The sequence below is a fragment of the Artemia franciscana genome, chromosome 11 (genome assembly GCF_032884065.1).
Source record: "Artemia franciscana chromosome 11, ASM3288406v1, whole genome shotgun sequence".
Taxonomy (NCBI): Eukaryota; Metazoa; Arthropoda; class Branchiopoda; order Anostraca; family Artemiidae; genus Artemia; species Artemia franciscana.
The window spans coordinates 3,566,337-3,591,367 of NC_088873.1; the positions used below are offsets into that span (position 1 = coordinate 3,566,337).

Sequence of the window (25,031 nt, forward strand, 5' to 3'; positions counted from 1 at the left end):
CGGGGGTTGAGTTCTCAGGGTACTTTTTAGAATCTCTTGTGACGTGGCAAAGGGGTAATGTGACTTTTTCTGTTACCATATTTTATTATGACAGGACTAGTATTTGTCACTCCCTTCTCAAAAGTTTTCACCCCATGAGATGGCCATTAAATAGATGTTGTAAGTTTCTTAGCTATAATGAATTTTTCTCAATATGTTCTTCAAATGTATACGCCATCGTTACATAATTACAATTGAAAATTTCCTTTTCCAGCACAATATCAAGAAAACCTGCCAATACTACTTCATCAACCACGCCTAAACCACCCATTTCCAAAACTGAAGCGAATAAGCATGGTGGCTCCCGAAAACCGAACCTGCCATCAATGAAACAGCCACTTAGACCAGCTTTGTCAACGAATGATTCTAGTTTGAAGAATTCTTCTACAAAGTAAGACAATATTTTTGATACTAAGAGAGTGGTGAACAAAATTCTGTTTTGTAGGTCTGCGATACAAGATCACCGTAGTCATGAAGTTGCATATAAATACAACAAGGGGGTCATTTTTATAATCAGCAACTTTCAAATTAATGCTACAAACCAAACTAAACTTCTTGATCAAGATTTTAGCATGAATAGTCTAAGTTATGGCCTTCTCGATGTATAATTTTTGGTCATTTATAGTTTTGGTCGTGCTCACTCTTCTCAGAAGCTATATTGAATTTTATAGTAGAAAGAGGAAATCCACTCCTTGAGACTATTCTGGACTTCCCCCCCCAGTGGCGAAATTTCGTAAAATCCCGGGGGGGGGGAGTTGGAGCCGATTTCCAGAAATAAAATGGAAATGACAGTGAAAACAGAAAAAAGTGTCATATAGAGCCATAAAGGTAAAGGTATACTAAAGAGAACTGACCCATTTCTATGGATGCTTGAATTATAAAGGTTTACCTTAGTCTTTGACAAAATTTTTGAAAAACTATATCATGGCAATTTACGCCCCTGCCCCCCCCCCCTTTTTCTTGAAAATTATTGCCTGACAATACCATAAACGAATTACGTTCAAAGGTTTCTTTTACAAAATGAACCAATATTAACAAAATAAACATTAATATTTAATAAAATAATATTTTAGTAAGGCAGTGGTTGTCAATATTTTCTATTTAGTGCCATATTTCGACTTAAGATTATCATGTAGACTGGAGGTTGCATACATACCCAATATTGTGGCCCACCTTATAATGGAAAACTTACAAATTGCAACTATGATTCAAACTACTCTTTAATTTGTCATACTTACTGAACAAAATTGTTTTAATCAATTTTGAAAATCATGCAAGTCCAAGGAAATGCTCAACAACCCCCAAGTTTATAAATATCTAAACTTGATTAATTTCAATCAATGGTATAAATAATTAATTATATTGAATGAGTTGTATACTCAATTATAAATAATAGGATGTTATTTGAGACGCAAGACTGTTGAAAGTGCCTCTTTTTAGCTCGTTGGGAGGACTTTTCTCTTTATGACCTGTTTTGAGATCCTGACTCAGGCTTAAATAAGAATGAGGTTCAAAACTTGACGAAAAAATTATTTCAAACTTAATCGGAACACTACAATTTATTTTAAACTTCAATGGAACATTAGGAAATAATTCTCCTGTCAGTTTGATGAAGTATTTAGAAAATATATATTTGATCATCTTTAATAAATTTTCAGTTCGTCTCATAACAACTCGTCGGGCGTTGGTAAACAGATCAAAACAAATCGGCAAGTCCCCCTCAGAGCTACGAGTTCTCTCAAACCCTTTGTTAGAAGCTTCTCTAGTGTTGGCTCTTTGTCTACTAACGAATCTTCTGGTAAGTACAGAACTTTAATGCCTAGAATCCACCTGGAACTAGATGCCGTGCTGTCCTGGCCAAGTGCCTATTTGTCACTTCTAATAATTGCGGCCCATCTTAAGATAAAATTGGTTTCTTGGGGGAAGAAGGGAGGAGGTTTCGGTCAGAGCTGTGTAGATATGTATGTAAAATCTGGCTTTCTGATACTTAGACACCTCTCTCTGTTCGTTTTATCCTTCGATACTCACAATTATAGCCTAAAAAACTCCCTCCGCTCATTATGGCTGGTAGGCTGCGTCTTTAGCCCTTGCAAATAGAGTCTGACATCACATCCATCAGCTCGCTATGGCTTGCAGATTGGGCCTTTGGCGGTTGCCCGCTTGTTATCCTTTTTTTCTTTTGTAGTTTATGTACTCTGTATTTTATAGCCCAAATACGCATTCTCATCATTCTAAATTATTCTGCAAGATGTAGTTTTGCTACAAGTTACTCAAAGACTAATAAATAGACAAATAAACACACACACATTTATGTTCTTATTACTAGTCAATTCTGTGTTTTGTATTATTGTATTTGATTGTGGGTGGGAGGGGGAGCAATTGAAGTATCCAGTTACATTGCTCCACCAGGACTCAGAGATTCGTCAAGCTTAGCCTTTCAGACCTTTCCAAGGGATGGCAGTATACCTTTCTTGGGAGAATGGGTTTATAATAATTATAATTTATTTGTAACTTAAAAAAAAAAAAGAAGAAAGTGGAGTACTGCAATGGCGAAAATTCAAACAAGTACAATAACACTAAAAACAAATCACCAAACGAGTAAGGGCACTGTGGACGGTTAGATACTTGTGGGTAACGTAGGGTAGTTTGCCAGCAAACTCCATAAGTTTCAAAACGATGTCGAGGAGTACACACAGATCTGAAGTTTCGATTTCTAAACCAGGGTGGTAGATGTAATAAAAAACGGGATAAACAAAAATAATATGATTGGATATTCTTTTTATGAAAATTTGGAGTATACCCCGGAAAGAAGCAAAACCAATTTTCATAATAAATGAAAAGCAGTGAAATATTAGATATTAGTTACGGAGGGCCCTGTGTGTAAATTTGTTGAATTTGAAGGCAAACTTTTAAAATAATGGCCTATTATGTCAGCAGCACATGCAGTGTAACGTACCTTTTTCTGGATAGTTAAACTTTAGCTATTATATCTTGTACCACATTTTTTTAGCGTAATAAACTCTAGATAAAAGTCTAAGATTATAAAACTGAAGTCTAGTTGGTACTATTATCCTTGAGCTATTGAGACAGCTCAGTTATACATCTTGAAGCCTGGTTTGTGATATCACATTTAAGTGCCAAGGACATCAAAATAATTTTTCCCCCTGGATCCATCTTAGGTTTATTAATGCCTGTAAATTATATCTTTTGCGATTTTTTTTAAAGTTGTTTCAAAGTTGTGAAATTTTAGGGCAGTACCACATTTTTTGTCAGCGCTGCCACGTTGAACCGTGAAAATAAATAAGCAAAACTAATTAGTTGAATTTGATAGCGCTGTTGTCTGTAAAACAAACATTAACAGTCGATTGACTTCCAAAGGCAACTACATCTTCAAAGGAAAACTACACTCTAGGCTATTCGGTGCCAGATTTTTAGCTGAGTTTTGGCTGATTTTCACCCACATTACCTGAAATCCGCCTGTGCCTCCAGGAGCACACGAGTCATCAAAGAGCAGCTAATCTTACGGCAAGTTTGGTGCTGCCAGTGTACCCTCCTGCTGAGGCTGGTTTGAGGTGATTAGTTCTCGCAGGTCCGTCTGTTACGTCCAGTGCATGGTGTTTCTGGGGGTTCCCAGCGGACCGCTGCATTCGGTAGCCGAGGATGGTCCATACATAGTACATGGCCAAGGCATCTCCATTGCTGAACTCTAATGACATCTGTCACAGAGGCTGACCCGTTTTATTACAGATAGATTGATTTGTTATCCTCTGCTGCCAGTGGATTGAGAATTCTTCTGATTTTCACCCAGCTTTTTTTAATTTGCCGCCACCTGCCACCTTAGTTTCCTTAGATATGTATGTTCTTGGTACCTTAAGGATTCACATTACGATTTTACTGAATGTGTCTTTCGATAAGTAAAATCATCTATCTGAAACACTGCCTTCCGAGTTCTAACTAAAGTCAAAGTATTCATTCCTTTAATCTTTTTTTTTTCATTACTCATCAAATTTATTTACCACTTCTCAGTGTTGACTAAAATGGGCTTAAAAACTCCTGCTCTACTGCTTTATCCCAAAAGCTAATTATTCTATTCTTGGTTGCAGTGATTTCTTCTAGATGCAAAATTTAGACTTAATGTTTCTTGGGTTTCATCTGGTACCGAGATACCTTTGATTTTTATCTTGAGTGCATTCGTACCCTGAATTAGGATAATTAATTGTAGTTTGCTTGCCTGTAGTCAGGTCAGTTGTCGTTTTGACTATAGTCCTGACCAATTCCGAACGTTAAAAGTTTGCTTCTTTGTCAGTAAGGCAATTGTCACGTTAGGCAAATGTTTAAATCAAACTTTAATGAAGTCCCTTTTAAATAACCTAAGAACACCTTTATCAAAACTTCTAAGATCAGTGAGAGTCTGCACTGACTCAACTCAGTGACAAGAGCTGCGAAAAGTCAACGATGATTCGAAGATAAAACGATCAGAGCATAGTCAGGTAAATACAACCATATGCGTTTATTTCAGAAACTGCACACATCACAGCGCCACGAACGGACTTGGTCAGCGGAGTTAACTGTTGATTAATTTCTTAATAACATCATTCAGAGGCGCCATTTGGGCCACATCTTGGGATGGGCATGGGGCATTTGACAGAACTTGAGACTTTATTATGAATCTAACCTACGTTCAAAGTTTACAATGGTTAATAGCAAATAGCGTAATTACCCCAAGGGTCGTCAGGTAATCACGCTCTTTGGCTAATAGGCGTGCAGTTAGTTCAAATCATTTGAACAAAATGGATTATGTTGGACATAGTGGATAATTATGGCCGGAAAAGGGCCCTTTGTGGTGGAAGCTTAGGCCCCCCTGGAAAATCTGGGGTGGGCAAATATACTTAGGCTGTGGATCAGAGCTCCTGTGGCTACCGAAGGTAAAACGCTTGACGTTGAAGGTAAACCTGGAGTTGGTGAAGTAGTAACTAATTGTGCTTGATTAAGAATAGCAATTATTTACTTTAATATTTTTGATCAGATTTATCATTATTCTATAACACCAAAGTTAGTAAAACGCAATGACCAAGTGAAACCAACCTTATCCCCATGTGAAGACACATGGGGCTATATTACCCCTATCATCTACCACTAATGTTTCAAGAGTATTTTTGTTCTGTCCCTCTCATAAAAAACTTCAAGTACTTTTATATACTTGTATACTCCACTACTCTCTTATACTTAAAATAAAATGAAAAATATACTAATGACTGGAGCTGTTGATTGTGATTTAAAAATTTGATAAAAACAGCTATTGTTGCTGAAGGTTATAGTTGCGTTGTTGAAGAATGAAGAACCTTCAATCAGGGGTGGTAGAATCACCCTATGCGATATGCGAGTATTTATACACCCTATATGTGCGATATACACACATATCGATTTAGATGATATACACCCTAGCATATGCGAGTATTTAAGCATAGGCTGGTCAACATGCCATTTTATACAGATTTAGATTTACACCCTATATATTACTATCTAGTTGGCTGTCAAACCTATTCCTTTTTTTGTTTTTCATTAACGGCTTTCTCTTTTTTGCCTCATTTTCTTGTTTTGGCCCTTTGTGCTATATGCGTTCTTATTTCATACGACAAGAATCGTACTTAACGTTATTTATGTCAATAAAGAAATACAAATACTAATAAGCATCTGAATTTTTTGACTTCACATTTGGAAGCTTTTACCAATGGTAGAAAAATAAGTAAAAAACAAGATTAAACAAGTTAATGTATACTAAAAAAAGGCATAATAATCCCATTTTTCGTTATTAATTACAAAATATTACCTGTTATATTTTTATTTGCACTTTTTCGTTTCATTTCCTCTTCACTAATTGCATTTTATTTCATTTTCATCAATTTTTCATTTTGTTTTAATTTAAAATGGAAAAGCAGTGGGCTCTAAGGAATCACTTGCCTCCTTAATGGCTACTTATTGAAACTATTCTAGGGGATTTTCAGAAAATCAAAACTCTTATAAGAATATTTGATGGTCACATTTCGTACATCATCACCAAGCTTTTGGTCAAATTTCCGCTTTGACAATATCTTTGAAAAAATCTCTATATTATTATGGACGTTTTTAAATATATTTTTTTCTTTTTTCTTTTTTCTTTTTTTTAGACGCATCAAGAACATCTGTTGCATCTCCTGCACAAAAGATGTCATCGGCTCCTGCTGCTGCATCAACCCCGGCTTTAAGAGCCAGCAGACTAAAACCCTTACAGACCCAAACGCCATCTAAAGTGCCTTTAGCTCTAACAGCGTAAGTTTGACTTTCAGTTATTCCGGTAGGACTGTTAGCACTCTCCTGAAAATATATACAAATTATCGACCACAATTATATCGATTTGATGTTTTTATTTGCAGGACAAAGGAGGAATTATTGACGCATTTTCACTGAATTTTCAAATTGGGGGAGGGCGTAAGGATTTCATCCAGGAGGAGGATCTTGGAAGCTGATAAACTCCATCTTGATGATCGATTTTTTTTCGGATGTTGCTGATAGATTTATCCTTTAGTATAATTTTAGGTGGTGCGGGGGGGGGGGGTTCTCATCTCTCCTCTGTGCAGAAATGGATGGAGTGACTTTCAGAAATTATGAAAACGATTTGACGATTTTGCCCACTGTAATTTATTGTTCAACGGCGAGGACATTCCAAGAAGGTTATTCACTATCTTGGAATATTTTCTTTATTGAATTTATTGTGTATTGTATATTCACTAAGTCACAGTATTTAAATCTAGAATAAAAACTAATATAAGAAAAATGTAATAAAAATTTATTATTTGTTAGAAATTTTAAGTAATTATTCATTAAATTATAAAGTTATTTATTAAGTTATCTATATAATGTATATAGACACTATATATTTAACAAATTTACCATTTTTTATTTTTCAAATTTGTTTATTCAGTTGTATTTTTGACGAAAAATTTTAACCCATTTTATAAGAAGATTGGCGTTGATTCTGTTTTCAAGGCACATATTCAGATCAGTATTTCATTATTGATCTCTCCCACTGTAAAAATTAACAGGCTCCTAAGAGTGCGTACGCGATTGTTGGAATGTTGAAATAGCTTTTATAAATATAAAAATATTTATAACTTACTTAAAAGTATTTATTTATTTATCTGCAAATTTTCCCCGAGAACGACACTACAATTTTTCGCAAAAAATATAATATTAAAATATAACAAGACCATGCCACAAAATATAAACTATAACGACATGAAACTGCTGTTTTCTCTTTTTCCAGAAAGTTTGTATAATTAGGAAAAACAGAAGATAAGTTGGATGGGATTTTTCAGTACTTTATTTTGTTGTTTCCAAATGCCTTATATTAACCAGACTTCCAACGTCAGTAGAGTTAGCTGAAGAAACCCAAGACGAGTTATATTTTCCGTGGATAGCACGTATCGGATAAAATTTTGTATCGGTAAAAAAATAAACCGTTCAAAATAGATAACAAGTGCAATAAGTCCAACGAAGGTAAGAAGATCTTTGCCACCCACAAAGAAATGATGCATGCAGTTCCCCTAAAATAGTGTTGTTTGTATTTGTGGTATTTTTTAATAGATGAATGAAACTAATTTATTGTAAAAAATAATTAACAAAATATGTAAAAATGGTTACCAAATAAGCTCTGGGGATCCTGTGAGGTTATTGTATGCAATAAATTCCTCCATAAAGCAACCAAGAGACAAAAAAAAAATGTTAACATGAATAAATACACAGAGAGTTGGATAATTAATATAGCCCCTCTAAGCCTAGCAAATATATAAATTATGTTCACAAGGGGGTGCGAAAAAACAAAATATGTAAATTTACCTTAAACCATCCTAAGGGAGGGAGAATATGACCTCGAGCAGTGGTGTCTTTGGGGAGGGGGGGCAGATGCCACCCAAATAATTTATTAAGTAGCTTTAAAACTGTTGCTCGTCTTAAGTGTCAAGTTTGCTCTTTATTTTGAGCAGATAATTTATTTTTTAGTTAATTCCTGCTCATCTTCAACATAAGGAAAATGAGAGAAATAGGGGTCCATTACTTTCGTAATATGCACCACATTAATGTTTTTCCAAATATACTGCCTTTGAAACTTTGTCATCAAGTAAAAAATGTGAGCCTAGTTAATGGCAAAATTGAAAAATGGCATATGCTTCCTGCTTCACCACATTTGCTCATGTCAATTTTTTTCTCTGATATATAAGGTGCTTTTACTTTCTTAAATCTATAAGTTCAAGATTAGATTATCTTGTTTTAAAGCTCAAAAAAGGAAATGAATATACCCTTTACATCTGCTAATAGGACAGAAATTGAATCGTTGAAGAGTAGAAAGGTAGAAATACAGTGAATATAATTTCCTGAATGAAAAGGAAGTCAATGAAAATGAAATAAGACTTAACGCTTTTTGTAATGATAATCGCACAATAACTAGATAGTCCAAATCGGTTGTAGCTTGGTAATGGAATTTGGTAGAGAGGGATCCGCTCCAGGAATCATTCAATTGTTTTAATTTTTATTTCCAGTATTTAATTGAAACTCAGATTCTCTTATTTGTCATTGAAATGCCTAATAAGTACTGATAACGTCATATTCCTTGCGTTTTGGATTCACATACTACCGCATAAATATTGAACTGCCTCTATATGTACAGTACTAAGATGACTTCTTGCTATTTTCGCGCTTCTAAATATTTCTTCTAATCAGCCCCAAAAAGAAAATTGACATAAATGTTCTAAGAATTATGACAGAAACTATTGCATTTCACTCAACATCAGCGCTAATTGTGGGACATTTATCTCGGGATCAACATGCTGTACGAAATGTCGGCTGAGAATATAATAAGATGAATTTAAACAAAATATGTATATTTTTCTCACATTTAAAAATTTTTGTAGCGGTATAAGCGGTACAAGCCCATTCTCTTTTTCTATTGTTATTAGTTTTATCATGCAGCAATGTGGAGACTGTGCTTTGCTTGTGAAGGGAATTATAGACATAAAAACGATTTTCAGTGTAACCCCTCCGGAAATGTATACCCCCCGTGTCCTGATTTACACAAGATAAACCTTTGTGTAATTTTTATAGAATTCGTATTTTTTTAAACAAAGATACGATGGGAAGGTAAATTCAAACTCTAGGAGTTAATTTTCCTTTCCAATTGGTATCCCTGGCAATTTTTCAGTAATTTAAGGTTTCTGCCACAATGATGCCAAGAATTGTTCAGATTTTCCTTATATTCTTTGTCAAACAATGCCCAACAGATAAGTTAATAATTTTAACGTTATTTTTGGAATCCTTTCAAATTTAAAATACGGTCACTGTTTAAATGTGGGAAGTATGTTACAATATAATGTTTTACAAACTATGATAATATTTAGACATACCCTGTATCTTTACTTAGACAGCGCTTCTGCGCTGCCTATGATTTTCGTTTTGGCTTTGGCCTGCTGATATCAATTCCATCTATTAAGATAAATCGGCGAACCCCCATGCAAATCAATTTGGTAAAAATCTATAAATGATGTTTCAATAATTCACGTATATTATAAGTATAGTTCAACAAATTAAATTTTATAGAGTCAAAAACTTCAAAATTACGAGCAAATGAATAGCGCGATACCCTTGACTACTAGAATAGAGCTTGGTTCAATTATGAGATTGAGCATTCTTTGCTCGGCGTGGGGGTTTGGAGAATTGGAGGGGTGATATGTACTGCAGCATTAGTGGTGAATTTGGCTGAATAAAGCCGAGTGTATGCGACCCATTCGAAAGCTTGTTTACGCTATACTAACGTGTTATAGCGACCACACCTAAGAAGTGAAGTTAGGTTAATAATAATGAAATATAACAAAATAAGATGAAAATGTAATACTTCACTAACAAAACTGTAGAAACCACAAAACGGAATTATGAAAAGCAGGCCGCCCAAAACGCATTGCATGAAATACCTAACCTAACCACTTGTATATATTGAATATTTAATTAAAATATACCTGCATAGATACGGTTTATTTCGTTCAGGCTAAGATGATTATCTCCGAGTGGACACAAAATCTGGTTCCATTACAGATCAAGAACAAAACATGCTCGCTATAACACGTAAGTACCGGTCTTGTTATAATGCCTCTTGTGCAAACAAGCATTATAAATACTTTGTATATATATAGCCTCACAGCCGGCCCACGGGACAAAGTCAATGTTAGCCCTCTAAATACAATTCCTACCTACAGGGGAAAAGCCAGCTTTTTATTAGCACAGATACGCCCTTTAAGCTCTCGAATAAGGCGCCATGTTGATCTAGCCCAAAGACTCCGCCTGACATTACTAGACTTCAATAGCTGGTTAAATTACGTTAAGAAGAGTGCTTTCATTATCCTTTAATTTATTTCTGCGTTTCCCCTAATTCCCCCGATAGACTGTTGAGTTTTCCCAGATGTCTTAGAAATTTAACGTTCAAAAAATAAAGCTAACACGAAATAGAAATTGTTAACTTTCGTTAGTAATAATTTTTGTGGAGATTACCGAGAGTCCAATTTTTTAGACAGTCCTAAAAAATCCGTGGATAATGGAAACACTGGTCAGAAAAACCAGTAAAAAAGAAAAAATATCTCAATTAATGGCAAGTACATAGTTTGAGATAAGTTGTCAATATACTGAATTGAATTTAAAAAAGAGACAGATGTGGAAATAGAACATGTCAAAAAGCTTATGCATGACCGACCTGGGTCACAAGTTACGCCCAATGATTAAATAGGAATTAATAATGAAAAAATATATATAATAATGATATAAAAAATAATACAAAATAATAATAATGATGATAAAATAAAATGATTAAATAAAATAAAACAGAAATAATAATGAAAAAAAAATGAACAAAAAGTGATACCGGTTGACAAATTGTATTTTAGTGGATTTACAGTTTGCTTAAATTTATAGTAGATGCTGAACGGCCTGATGTTCATGAAGATAAGAGACTTTCGTATCACTTAAAGTAGCCTTATTGTGTATATAATAAAATAAGGTCTTTGGTCTAGCCCTTCAGTTATCTTCGGGGTTATTCAAGAAAGCTTAGGGGTTTAAGTAAGTTAATCAAGTGTTCGTACTAACATCCTGAAGTTTCAATATTGAGAGGCCATCCTACTAGCAAGCGATGAAGTCTAGCCCTTCAGTTATCTTCGGGGTTATTCAAGAAAGTTTAAGAGTTTAAGTAAATTAATTAAGTGTTTGTACTAACCTTCTGAAGTTTCAATATTAAGAGGTCATCCTCCTTGCAACGGATGGAGTCTAGCCCTTCAGTTATCTTTGAGGTTATTCAAGAAAGCTTAGGGGTTTAAGTAAGTTAATCAAGTGTTTATACTAACCTCCTGAAGTTTCAATATTGAGAGGCCATCCTACTAGCAAGCGATGAAGTCTAGCCCTTCAGTTATCTTCGGGGTTATTCAAGAAAGTTTAAGAGTTTAAGTAAATGAATTAAGTGTTTGTACTAACCTTCTGAAATTTCAATATTAAGAGGTCATCCTCCTTGCAACGGATGGAGTCTAGCCCTTCAGTTATCTTTGAGGTTATTCAAGAAAGCTTAGGGGTTTAAGTAAGTTAATCAAGTGTTAGTTCTAACATCCTGAAGTTTCAACATTAAGAGGCCATCCTACTGGCATACAACATTAAGAGGCCAGCAACGGATGGAATTATTGGGGTCACTTGTGCTGATAGGCGTGGGCTGTCTCCCTCATTATGTGTAATACGATTTTCTTCCTGGCAGCAGAAAACGCGTTTAATAGATAATGACGCTCAAGTGATGTCAAAGAAGGCTACTACCATGAACAGGAAGTCCCTGGAACATCTTAGGTCTACAGCAGTGGAGAGGTCCTCTTAGATAGGGACTGTGTTGTGCCGGCATGGGAAGATCCAAGTCATAGTAGGTCTATTTGTAATTCGTTCGGCAGTCAAGTCTGTAACTTACCAATTCATTTCCCTCTAAATAACTTGTATTTTAGGATGAATACGCAGTCATTTGAATGAATATTTTTTCTTGAACATCCACAAGGCGATGCACCAGCTAGCAGCCCATGCTATGATTGCAGTCGAAATAAGTGTTATGAATGTTAATAAATGTTACAGGCATTTTAATATGAATAGGCTATTTTAACGCAATAAAACGGAGCTCTAACCTAACTTTGTCTTAATTTGTGCTTATTATGTTGAAATATGTGAACAATAGTTTATTCGGGCTGTATAAATATTATTTTTTTCTTTATTGTTGTCATTATTACTTTTTTATGTGTGATTACTAAGTGTCCTCTGTTATATGCTTATGACCGTTGGTACATCAAATATATTAATATTTTTGTTTTGGATACATCCATTTATTTTATTTATATTTTTACAGCTCGTTTGCAAGTCCAATCGCTCCTCCGCCTAAATTTCAGCTAGAACGTCAAAAATCACTCCCAGTCTCAAATATTGGGAAAAGAGTATCACCTGTCAAATCCAGTAATGTTTTATGTGAAAAGACCTCAAGGAGTGTCAATTCAGGACAAACCCAGAAATCGAGCCTTGTAAGCATTTTTTTTTTATTCATTTAGTTTTATTATTATGATAATGAATACGACAGTGGTTATGCTCAGTGTTTATAAAGTAGAAATAGTGCTAATTACACAGGATAATGTGCACAGACAAGCTTTTATACGCATAACTGCGCTTTTTCTTTTGGTGACTCTGTGTCCCAAGGCGATTTATTTCAAAACGTTTCCATCGTGCTAATTTGATATATTTCCTACAAATAACGTTTTCTAAATCTGTAGTCGAAGATTTATCCTGTCTCCCAAATTTCGCCAAAGTATGCTAAATCAGCTAGGCAATGTTGCCACCCCCCGTACATCCTGAAAAAGTCCTTTTTGTATTTTCATAGAAGAAAATCATCTTTATGCCTTTTATCAACTCTAGATTTAGTCCGTTTGAATCCAAAAAAAAGCAAAAAGAATAAACAAAAGTAAAAACAGACCTGATCTACTTTTGGGTTTTAAACATGTACCATTATATTGAGATTTATGTTTCAACTCTGAAGTTGCCCTCCCCCCCCCCCTGCAGTGCACCTTTTTGGAATTAGCATCCCAAAAAAATCATGCTAGATCAATCTACCATTACCATTATATTGAGATTTGCATTTCAACTCTGAAATTGTCCTCCCCCCCCCCTGCTGTGCATCTTTGGGGAATTAGCATCCCCACAAAGTCATGCTAGATCAATCCAGGTTAACGAAAAAACATTGTTAGCCTATTGGCCAAATGCAACGCTTTCGAGATATTAACTTTTAACATTTCTGTTTTTCTATTTGCATTTCTCGTTCTTCAACTCATCAAAGGGCAATGGATGCTTATCTATCTTCTAATTGGCAAGCCTTTTAAATATCCAAATTGGATGTTTTCTTTTTTTCTTCTTTTTTTTGCTGGGTAGGACAGGAAACGTCAGTGCTGCTGTAAGTATTTATGACCTATTCAAGGTAGTTTTAAGATAAGCTATAATATTCTTGTAAGGTATTTACCTAAAATTAGGATCAAAGAGTTCGTGGTAACGAACTGTAGTAAGGAGCGACCCGGCTCAATAGTAACCAAAGATCTAAAAAATGGAATTTTGATACCTATAGCTACATCAAAAGAATTGCATTTTAATGCTGATTTTAAATATATAAGTTTCATCAAGTTTAGTCTTACCCATCAAAAGTTACGAGCCTGAGAAAATTTGCGTTATTTTAGAAAATAGGGGGAAACACCCCCTAAAAGTCATAAAATCTTAACGAAAATCACACCATCAGATTCAGCGTATCCGAGAACCCTACTGTAGAAGTTTCAAGCTCCTATCTACAAAACTGTGGAATTTATATTTTTTGCCAGAAGGCAGATCACGGATGCGTGTTTATTTGTTTTTTTGTTTTCCCCAGGGGTGATTGTATCGACCCAGTTGTCCTAGAATGTTGCGAGAGGGCTCATTCTAACGGAAATGAAAAGTTCTAGTGCCCTTTTTAAGTGACCAAAAAAATCGGAGGGCACCTAGGCCCCCCTCCCACGCTAATTATTTTTCCAAAGTCAACGGATCAAAATTCTGAGATAGCCATTTTATTCAGCGTAGTCGAAAAACCTTATAACTATGTCTTTGGGGACGACTTACTCCCCCACAGTCCCCGTGGGAGGGATTACAAGTTCAAAACTTTGACCAGTGCTTACATATAGTAATGGTTATTGGGAAGTGTACAGGCGTTTTCAGGAGGATTTTTTGTTTGGAGGCAGGGGTTGAGAAGAGGGGAATATGCTGGGAGAGCTTTCCATCGAGGAATTTGTCATGGGGGAAGAAAATTTCCATGAAGGGAGCGCAGGATTTACTAGCATTACTTTAAAAAAAAACAATGAAAAAGTTTTTTTTTCAGCTGGAAGTAAGCAGCAGCATTAAAACGTAAAACGAACAGAAATTATTACCCATATGAGGGGCTCACCTCCTCCTAATACCTCGCTCTTTACGCCAAAGTATTTTTAGTAATTTCAACTATTTATTCTGTGGCTTTTGTGTTTCAGGGGTCATTCTTAATGAATTGGGACAAAATTTAAGCTTTAGTGTAAAGAGTGAGGTACTGACGAGGGGGCGAACCCCCTCATATATGTAGTAAACCATAAGAATACAAAAGTTCTTTACGTAAGCTAATTTATAAGTTACGTATATCTTTTACTTATAAAAAGATTCGTAAAAAATTAAAAGTTCAAGTTGCCTTTTTAATTAACCGAAAATCGGAGGGCAACTAGGCTTCCTCTCCCGCTCTTTTTTTCTCAAAACCATTCGATCAAAATTATGAGAAAGCCATTTAGCCCAAAAAAATAAATATACAAATTTCGTTTTAATTATTCCTCTGCGGAGAGCCAAAATCAAAACATGCATTGATTCAAAAACGTTCAGAAATTAAATTAAAAAAAACAAGTTTTTTAAATGAAAGTAAGGAGCGACATTAAAACTTAAAACGAACAGAAATTACTCCGTATATGAAAGGGGCTTTTCCTTCTCAACGCCTCGCTCTTTATGCTAAAGTTTTTTACTGTTTTAAAAAGTAGAGTTAAGAGAAAGAGTCAAACTTTAGCGTAAAGAGCGGGGCATTGAGAAGGAAAAGCCCCTTTCATATACGGAGTAATTTTTGTTCGTCTGAAGTTTTAATGTCGCTCCTTACTTTCATTTAAAAAACTTGTTTTTTTTTTATTTAATAAACTATAAAGGCATAAATTTTTTCGCGCAGAAATTTTGTTTTAGTACGATTCAGCATAGCTAGTTGCATCATCTTCGATAATTTCTTTATTTAATTACTATTCAATGGCAAAAACTACTTTCCTCCGTTTTCGAATTTTAATTTTTATAGAATTTCTTCTCGAAAGTGACATTTTAAGATGACACTGATCGATTTTGCTTCTGAATTAAATAAAAAAAACAAGTTTTTTTTAACTGAAAGTAAGGAGCGACATTAAAACTTAAAACGCACAGAAATTACTTCGTATATGAAAGAGGCTGCTTCCTCATCAGCGCCCCGTTCTTTACGCTAAAGTTTGACTCTTTCTCTCAATTCTTCTTTTTAAAACAGTAAAAAACTTTAGCGTAAAGAGCGGGGCGTTGATGAGGAAGCAGCCTCTTTCATATACGAAGTAATTTCTGTGCGTTTTAAATTTTAATGTCGCTCCTTACTTTCAGTTAAAAAAACTTGTTTTTTTAATTTAATTTCTGAACGTTTTTGAATCAATCCATGTTTTGATTTTGGCTCTCCGCAGAGGAATAATCAAAACGAAATTCGCATTTTTTTTTTTTTTTTTTGGCTAAATGGCTTTCTCATAATTTTGTTCGAATGATTTTGAGAAAAAAAGAGCGGGGGACGAAGCCTAGTTGCCCTCCGATTTTTTGGTTAATTAAAAAGGCAACTAGAACTTTTAATTTTTTACGACTCTTTTTATTGGTAAAAGATTTACGTAACTTATAAATTAGCTTACGTAAAGAACTTTTGTATTCTCATGTTTTTATTACATATATGAGGGGATTCGCCCCATCGTCAGTACCTCGCTCTTTACACTAAAGCTTAAATTTTATCCCAATTCATTAAGAATGACCCCTGAATCACAAAAGCCGTAGAATAAATAGTTGAAATTACTAAAAATACTTTAGCGTAAAGAGCAAGGTATTAGAAGGAGGTGAGCCTCTCATATGGGTAATAATTTCTGTTTGTTTTAAGTTTTATTGCTGTTCCTTACTTCCAGCTGAAAAAGCTTTTTCACATTTATTTTTTAATTGTTTTTTTGTTAAATAATGCTAGTAAATCCTGCTCTCCCTTCATGGAAATTTTCTTCTCCCATGACAAATTCTCGATGGAAAGTTCCTCCAGCATATCCTTCTCTTCTCAACCCCTCCCCCAACCAAAAAAATCCTCCTGAAAACGCCTGTATAACCATTACTATATGTAAGCACAGGTCAAAGTTTGTAACTTGTTGCCCCTCCCATGGGGACTGTGGGGGAGTAAGTCGTCCACAAAGACATAGTTATAAGGTTTTCGACTACGTTGAATAAAATGGCTATCTCAGAATTTTGATCCGTTGACTTTGGGAAAATAATTAGCGTGGGAGGGGGCCTAGGTGCCCTCCAATTTTTTTGGTCACTTAAAAAGGGCACTAGAACTTTTCATTTCCGTTAGAATGAGCCCTCTTGCAACATTCTAGGACAACTGGGTCGATACGATCACCCCTGGGAAAAAAAAACAAAAAAACAAATAAACACGCATCCGTGATCTGCCTTCTGGCAAAAAATGCAAAATTCCACATTTTTGTAGATAGGAGCTCGAAACTTCTACAGTAGGGTTCTCTGATACGCTGAATCTGATGGTGTGATTTTCGTTAAGATTCTATGACTTTTAGGGGGTGTTTCCCCCTATTTTCTAAAATAACGCAAATTTTCTCAGGCTCGTAACTTTTGATGGGTAAGACTAAACTTGATGAAACTTATATTTTTAAAACCAGCATTAAAATGCGATTCTTTTGATGTAACTCTTGATATCAAACTTCCATTTTTTAGAGTTTTGGTTACTATTGAGCCGGGTCGCTCCTTACTACAGTTCGTTACCACGAACTGTTTGAAACATCTCGGTATTTTTAAAACGTCATTTATACAAAGTCGTAAATACTCTCAGCCCGTGTTTTATTTGTTGTGTCATATTCATAAAAATGAAATCTTTATTTACTTAATAATTAATAAAAGTAGATATCAACGACTTAATTTTGTAAACTAAAACTATAGTTAAAACCCAATAAGGCTTACTTTATTAGCTTTCGCCTCCCACCAAAAAATGCAAGGAATTAAACCAGTTCTGTAAACTGTAAACTCTTTAACTCATAATATGAAAAAAACTTCGTTTTCTTAAAGAGTTAAAGAGGCTGCGTCCCAAAGTCGAACCTTAAAACGTACAGGAATTAGAAGAGGCAGTTGGAGGGCTGCCGCCCCCCAAACCCCCAGCTTTTGAAGACTCTTTTGTACAGGTTTTTTTTTTTGGGGGGGACTTCATTGTTACTAATTACTAGTTTCGGCGCAATGGTTCTCCTGTCCTCTTGTGTTTAACATTTTTCGAAGTTATTCCATTATTCATTCATTTCAATTTTTTGCTAATTAAAAGAGGGCCTTTCCGAAGCCAAGAGCGGGGGGTTAGCAAAAAAACAAAAAACCTGTACAAAAGAGTCTTTAAAACCTGGGGGTTTGGGGGACGGCAGCCCCCCAACTGCCTCTTCTAATTCCTGTACGTTTTAAGGTTCGACTTTGGGACGCAGCCTCTTTAACTCTTTAAGAAAACGAAGTTTTTTTCATATTATTTCTGTACGTTTTTCTACAATCCATGGTGGATGTAATTTAATAATTCCTGTACTCCTCGTACAGGAATTAGGAGAGGAACTTGGGTGGCTGCCGCCCCCCCGCTTTTAAATCATTGTATAAAATAGAAAAAAAAAATAGATAGAATGACCGAAATGTTTCTTTTGCTCATAAGAAGCTAATATTCTGTTATCTCTCAATTGATAAGCTGTCCAGGTGTTATCAAAATTATACACTTTTATTTTGATGTTGTGAAAAAAAACCGCCCGTAAGGGACTTGAACCCTTGACCCGAGGATTAAAAGTCCCACGCTCTACCGACTGAGCTAATCACTTGCATGTGTGTAAATATAACTTCTCAATAAATTTTAAAAATTTCAAATTAACATGGGCTCTTATGGAGAGAAATGCGTTAATTAAGTAGCTAATGCGTGGTTTCTGGAAAACAGGGAAGGAGTTATCGGATCGAGCTGAAATTTCGCGGATAAGCTCCTGGGCCGTAGGGGACCTTAACTTGTGAATTTCAGCCCGATCGGACAACGTTAAAAGGGGGGGGGGGGGGGGTTGGAGGGTCGAAACTTTCGGGGGGTTAAGATTTTCCTACGAAACTTTCCAGGAAAATTACTCGGAGAATTCCGCATCGAATGAGTCTTCGTACACCCAGATCCTATGTCGGATGTGACCTGTAGGCGTCTAGGAAAAAAAAGAAAATGAATTTTAAGTGGCTATGCGTGGTTTCTGGAAAACAGGGAAGGGGTTATCGGATCGAGCTGAAATTTTGGCGGATAAGCTCCTGGGCCCTAGGGGACCTTAACTTGTGAATTTCAGCCCGATCGGACAACGTTAAAGGGGGGCTGGGGTTGACGGGTCGAAACTTTCGGCCAGATTTTCCCCATGAAGGAAAAGTTGGAGGGGGATGAAATTTTGCAGGTTTCTTAGTTGGAGCTCGGGCTACGAAATGCATCCCTCCCCATCCCTCTGCGACCACTGGAACCGAAGATCGCTTAACATTGTCGTGTGTCGCATCTTTATAGAGGCACGAGTGTGCCTCCTTGAGGCACGAGTGTGCCTCCTTGATAAACTCTGTCAGCTCAATAGAAGTAGACATCAGAAACATCAATATTATTCAATTCTTGCCATAAAAGGTCAGTCAAATTTTGGCCGTTTTCCTCCCCCTTTAGAGTTCCAATATTTTTATGTTGGTCTTCGAAGGGGATTTTGTTTAACAAAAATTCACCCGAAACAGCGAATTTTTACGAATTTAAATATCTCATGATGATATTAAGACTTCCACAACTAAAAATTCGACAATTTGATCAGGATCGACAATACTGAAAAAGAAAATGAATAATATTTGTGGAACTTCGAAGTAATATATTAAAAATGTTTAATTGGAAATCTTGGAAAGTCCTTGGAAAATTGAATTTTTGTTAGGGAGACGTAGCATCAGCAGCTATATAGAAAATGATTAAAATTGTTTTCGTTGGAGGGGTAGCACAACTTAGAAGTGGAAGGTAATTTTGTGTTTGTTATTTATTTACGCATAATTCAGTTTATTTATATTTTGCTAAATATGTGTTGTATTATTATTATTATTATTGTAAACAATTCTTTATGATCTGATTTTCGTCTTGCCTCTTTCGACGAGTTTGTTGATTTCTTTTTTTTCTGTATTATTGATTTAAAGATTTGTTAAGCGTTTTAATTGTATCTGTCTATTGTCAGAACGTTTTATTTCATGTCACAAGTGGCTAGTTATCATAATAGTTCGAATTTTTATTTTTAATAAGTGTATCTAATCTGTACCATGCGAGTCAAATTCTATGCTACTATTCTAAGATAACACATTCAAGTAAGGAGTGACTCGGGCCAATAGCAACCGAAACTCTAAAAAACGGATTTTGATAACAATATATACATCAAAAGAATTGATTTTTATGCTGATTCCAAATATATAAAGTTCATTAAGTTAAATTCTACCCATCCAAAGTCTCGAGTCTCAGAAAATTTGCCAGATTTTCGAAAACGGGTGGGGGACACCTGAAAAAGACAAGCGATCTTAACAAAATTACACCATTAAATTCAACGTATAGTGAATCCTACTGTAGAGGTTTCAATTTTCGATCTACAAAAATGTGGACTTTTGTATTTTTCGGTAGAAGAAAGATCACGGATGCGTATGTTTTTTTTTTTTTTTTTTTTTTTTTTTTTTTTTTTTTTTTTTTTTTTTTTTTTTTTTTTTTTTTTTTTTTTTTTTTTTTTTTTTAATGGGTGACGATATCGAATCAGTGGTCCTATAAGTTCTAGATGGAGCTCGTTTGAACCAAAACAAAAAGTTCTAGTGTCCTTTTTAAGTAACCAAAAAGATTGGAGGGCATCTAACCCCCCTCCCCTGTCATTTTTTTTCTAACGATATCTGATCAAAATTTTAAGAACGATATCTGATCAAAATTTTAAGAGAGTTATTTAATTCTGCATAGTAGGTCCAGTAACTATGCTTTTGGTGATGACGTGACCCAGGGAAAGTGCTAGCTCCTAGGGAAATAACTGTTAGTTACGTAATTTGCCCATGTTCTTCACATATAGTATCTGTTATTGGAGAATATACGGGATTTTAGGAGTAATTTTCTGCGGGCAGGGGGAATTAATCAGTAGAAATGTTACAGCGGGGGGGGGGGGATTTCCTGGCGTGATACGAAAAACAATAAGAAATTAAATAAAAAGAACAGGTTCTTCAACTGAAAGTAAGGGGGAGCATTAAAAGTTTAAAATAACAGCAATTATTCTGTATATGAGGGGGCTAGCCCTTCCTCACCCCTTGTTTTTGACACTAAAGTCTTAAAGCTCTTTGAAAATACTTTTATGCAAAATCAACGGCCCTGGTGTTTTAGTAGTCTTTCCTAAAGAATTAGGACACAAAGTCAAATTCTAGCGTAAATAGCAATGGCTGAGAAAGGGGCACCCCCCTCATACAGAATAATTTCTGTTTGTTTTAAGTTGTAATGTTTAAGGACGCATCCAGGATTTTCTCTTGGGGGAGGGGGTGCATATTGGAAATGGTCGTAAATTTAATCAAAAATCTGATGAGGGTTAAAGTTCTAATAAATCCATTGAAATTAGAATGATAAAATAATATTGAAACAAAAAATAGTAAGTTATAAAAACCACCCTGCTATGAAAGAAAAACAAAAAAAAAGCTGCTCGCCATATACAAAGAATATGATATTTAATATTTTCTGCGTAATTTTCTCCCTAGCACTTCTGACTACTATAGCGAGTGAGTTAAGCTTTTATTGTCAGAAAAAAAAGGTCTTGAACCATCTTTTGGGGTCATGCACTCTTTGTGACAATTTGTATAGGTCAAACCATTTAGCATTTCACCTATTTCTGTGGCATCGCTTAGTAACTATGATAGTAATAAACAGTAGGAAGTGAAGATAAAAATATAACTTGTATATTCGTAAAAGATATATTAAACTTTAAATACTAGTTCTTTTAGGGATGTAACAAGAAAAACAGAACGAAGAGATAAAAATACATTGAAGACATTTAAAACGAGGGTTTTAAGTATAGGTGATAAAGCAGGATCCTTTGTCCAAGAGGGTGAGAGTTTGAATCTTAGTGTACCCAATTATTTGGTTCAGGACTGGGGTTAGTGGCGTGACTCAGTAAGCTCAGCCAGAGTCGACCCAGCTCTAAATGGATACCTGGAGAAATCTGGGGAAGGTAAGCAGGAAGAATGTGCGAAAGTACAGGTTGGTCGCCCCCCCCCCACCCATTGCACTTTCTAGCTGAAGGGCCAAGAAACAGAGATCAGAACCGCCGTTAGGGACTGCAAAGTCCAATGCCGTATTTTTTATTCTTCAATAAAGCCTTAACTAATCACTGTTTCTTTTTTTAAAATGGTGTTTTAGTACACAGTGTCAACTTTGACGAAATATCAAAAACTTACTAATCAAAATTATACTTTTCATAACAACGTAGCATATCTTTCCACTTTTTAAAGTTGGATATATTTCGCTTAATTTACAGAATTCACAATTTTATAAGAAAAGTCTATTTCTTTATTTCCACTCCTGCCATATCTATTTATTACACGGTCGATGTCTACCTGAATATTTCGGTGAACATTAATAATGGCTAGTCCTGTCAGTCTAGTGTCCTGTCCGTTAGTCTTTCCTCTTCTATTCATCCTAAAATATTCGAATAAAGACCAAAATCGTCAGAAAAATATGAGCTCTAAGTGCTTCAAACTAAGTATATGAGTCGAAATACTCCTTAAAACAAATAATTATGTGTTTGTTATTTTTGCATTTGATAGGTATAGATTGGTGATTTCGAGTATTTTTGAGCACAAAAATAAAAATTTGAAATTTGACTCGGATTTAACATTAAGTAACAGAATTGTCCTGTAAAAATTTTGATTTCCAAGCAACTAATAGTGGAAATATGATTGGATAGCATGCATCAAAATAAGTATAAAAATCCTCAGGGGTATATATAGTAGTAATTTTATGGACAAATATATGCAATCCCTATACAAAAACATACCTATATTTTGTGACTGGTTGGTATTGAGAAGGTGAGAAACTCAAGTAATATTTTAGTTGGATTCCGTTTCCGTGGTTAACTCAAGTTGTGTGAATTTCCATTTTATCAATATTTTTTTTCTTTTTATTTTTTTATTATTTTATCAATATTTTATTAGTAAATGTTTGAAAAAAATCGATGCCATTCCATTGATTCAAACTAAGAATTCAGACCCATCTATACCAGCTAGATAAAAAAAAAAAAAAAAAAAAAAAAAAAAAATCATTTGCCTTCTTTTATAAACAATTTTTTGAGATATATTCCTATTAAATGACCTCCGACCTTTGAAGGAGTAGTATTTCGACTCATATACTTAATTTTAAGCATATACTTATACGAACCCTTATTAAAGTTATAAAGAGTTTGGCTTTTATTTTAATGTTTCAGGACGAACAGAAGAAGTGATATGTCATATAATGCAGAGCATTAATTAGATGAAAAAGCAGTAAAGTGGCCACCATTTGCTCACCAAAATCCAAAACTTAAATTAATAATTTTTGCACTTCTCATACACTTACTTTCATACCAATCCCCTAAAAAAACAAAACAGACAGCCAAAAAATATCCCGCTTTCTATGACTATAAGGAAAGAAAGTTTGAGATGGCTAGGGCACGTTCTGCGGATGAAAGATGACAGTTGCCGAAGATTTTCCTTTTCGGCTAACCGTCTTGGGCTAAACGGAAAGCAGGTTGTCCTCGTCTGGGGTGGTAGGATGTCACAAAGAAAGATTGAAAGGAAAAGGGAACTTCCTGGGAGGGTGTAAAGAGGGAGGTTTTGAATAGACTGGGATGGAGGAGGAGCGTGCATGGCTGTTTGGGCCTCGGGCGGCTTGGTGCTGCGGTAAGTTGTTAGTAGTAGTAGTAGTTGTCATTACGGAATGAAGATTTTCGTCTTTCATTTGGTAATGTGGACAGATTCCCTTGATAAACCTGAATTTAATTAAATACTTTTTGGCCGTATGAGTCATTAGTAAAATCTAACAGAGACTGCATAAAGTAACTGAAACCTATTTTTAAACTTGTTTGCAAAAACAAACAGTCTTAATAATTAAAAACTTATTAAAAACCTAACTATTAAAAACAAATTACCAAAAAAATAACTTTCGTCCCAACCCAAACCAGAGCAAGTGGTCCCAACCACAAATCCACCACGGCACCCCCTGGATCCACCATTGATAATGTTTCCCCTTACTTTCACTTGAAAAAACCTGTTGTTTTCAATTGAAGTCAATTGAATATTTTCGGATAGTTCTTTTATGAAAAAGGAATGCATTGAATTTTGATAAATGACTTTTGGATTACCCCTCATATATATAATCTTTCTAATTATAAATTGTTTACTCCTTTGTTTTATATCAAACGTTTCTTAGTGCCCTTTTTCTAATTGTCAGATTTACATAAATTAACGGTCTTTTTTTTTCAGCCTAGAAGACCGACGACGCAGCATGTATCGAAAACGCAAAAAGAAAATTGGGCCAAATAATTTTGCTTGGTAATTTTTTAAAGAATTATTTTAAGCTTTGTATGTATCAAATTTGTTTCCGTATGATAATGTTGAAAAATAAAATATAAAAATTGTTCATAAGTAGCTGTTCATAACAAAGGTGAAGTAAGCGGTAGTTACTTTGATATCTGTGTGATGATAATAGTGGTGGCGCCATTCATCTTACATTTTTTTAATATACTCAGAGGTTCGAGGAAGTGGATTTAGGGGTTTAAGGAAAGAGTTAAGCTGCACAGAACAAGAGTGAGGTATATTACAGTTTGTTTGACACCTAGATGCTGAGTGGTTTTGGTGCAATTTACCACCATCTCTTTCGTATGATATAATGTTGGGCTTGAGGAACATGATTTTAGAGGCTTCAGGAAAGAGTTAAGCTGCACAGAACAAGAGTGAGGTATATTACAGTTTGTTTGACACCTAGATGCTGAGTGGTTTTGGTGCAATTTACCACCATCTCTTTCGTATGATATAATGTTGGGCTTGAGGAACATGATTTTAGAGGCTTCAGGAAAGAGTTAAGCTGCACAGAACAAGAGTGAGGTATATTACAGTTTGTTTGACACCTAGATGCTGAGTGGTTTTGGTGCAATTTACCACCATCTCTTTCGTATGATATAATGTGGGGCTTGAGGAACATGATTTTAGAGGCTTCAGGAAAGAGTTAAGCTGCACAGAACAAGAGTGAGGTATATTACAGTTTGTTTGACACCTAGATGCTGAGTGGTTTTGGTGCAATTTACCACCATCTCTTTCGTATGATATAATGTGGGGCTTGAGGAACATGATTTTAGAGGCTTCAGGAAAGAGTTAAGCTGCACAGAACAAGAGTGAGGTATATTACAGTTTGTTTGACACCTAGATGCTGAGTGGTTTTGGTGCAATTTACCACCATCTCTTTCGTATGATATAATGTTGGGCTTGAGGAACATGATTTTAGAGGCTTCAGGAAAGAGTTAAGCTGCACAGAACAAGAGTGA

The 25,031-nt window shown here is 35.2% G+C and overlaps 1 protein-coding gene across 1 annotated transcript in view; it reads left to right on the forward strand.

The window, feature by feature from the left end:
- LOC136033358 (vitellogenin-like) overlaps positions 1 to 24,135 on the forward strand; it is a 69,719-nt gene extending 45,584 nt beyond the window's left edge. The window contains exons 5-9 of the mRNA XM_065714150.1: positions 254 to 430; positions 1,698 to 1,837; positions 6,207 to 6,348; positions 12,479 to 12,647; positions 23,974 to 24,135. Coding sequence (XP_065570222.1) covers positions 254 to 430; positions 1,698 to 1,837; positions 6,207 to 6,348; positions 12,479 to 12,647; positions 23,974 to 24,033 — 688 coding nt within the window. The 3' untranslated portion in view covers positions 24,034 to 24,135. The remainder of the gene's footprint in view (positions 1 to 253; positions 431 to 1,697; positions 1,838 to 6,206; positions 6,349 to 12,478; positions 12,648 to 23,973) is intronic.
- Positions 24,136 to 25,031: the final 896 nt, after the last annotated feature.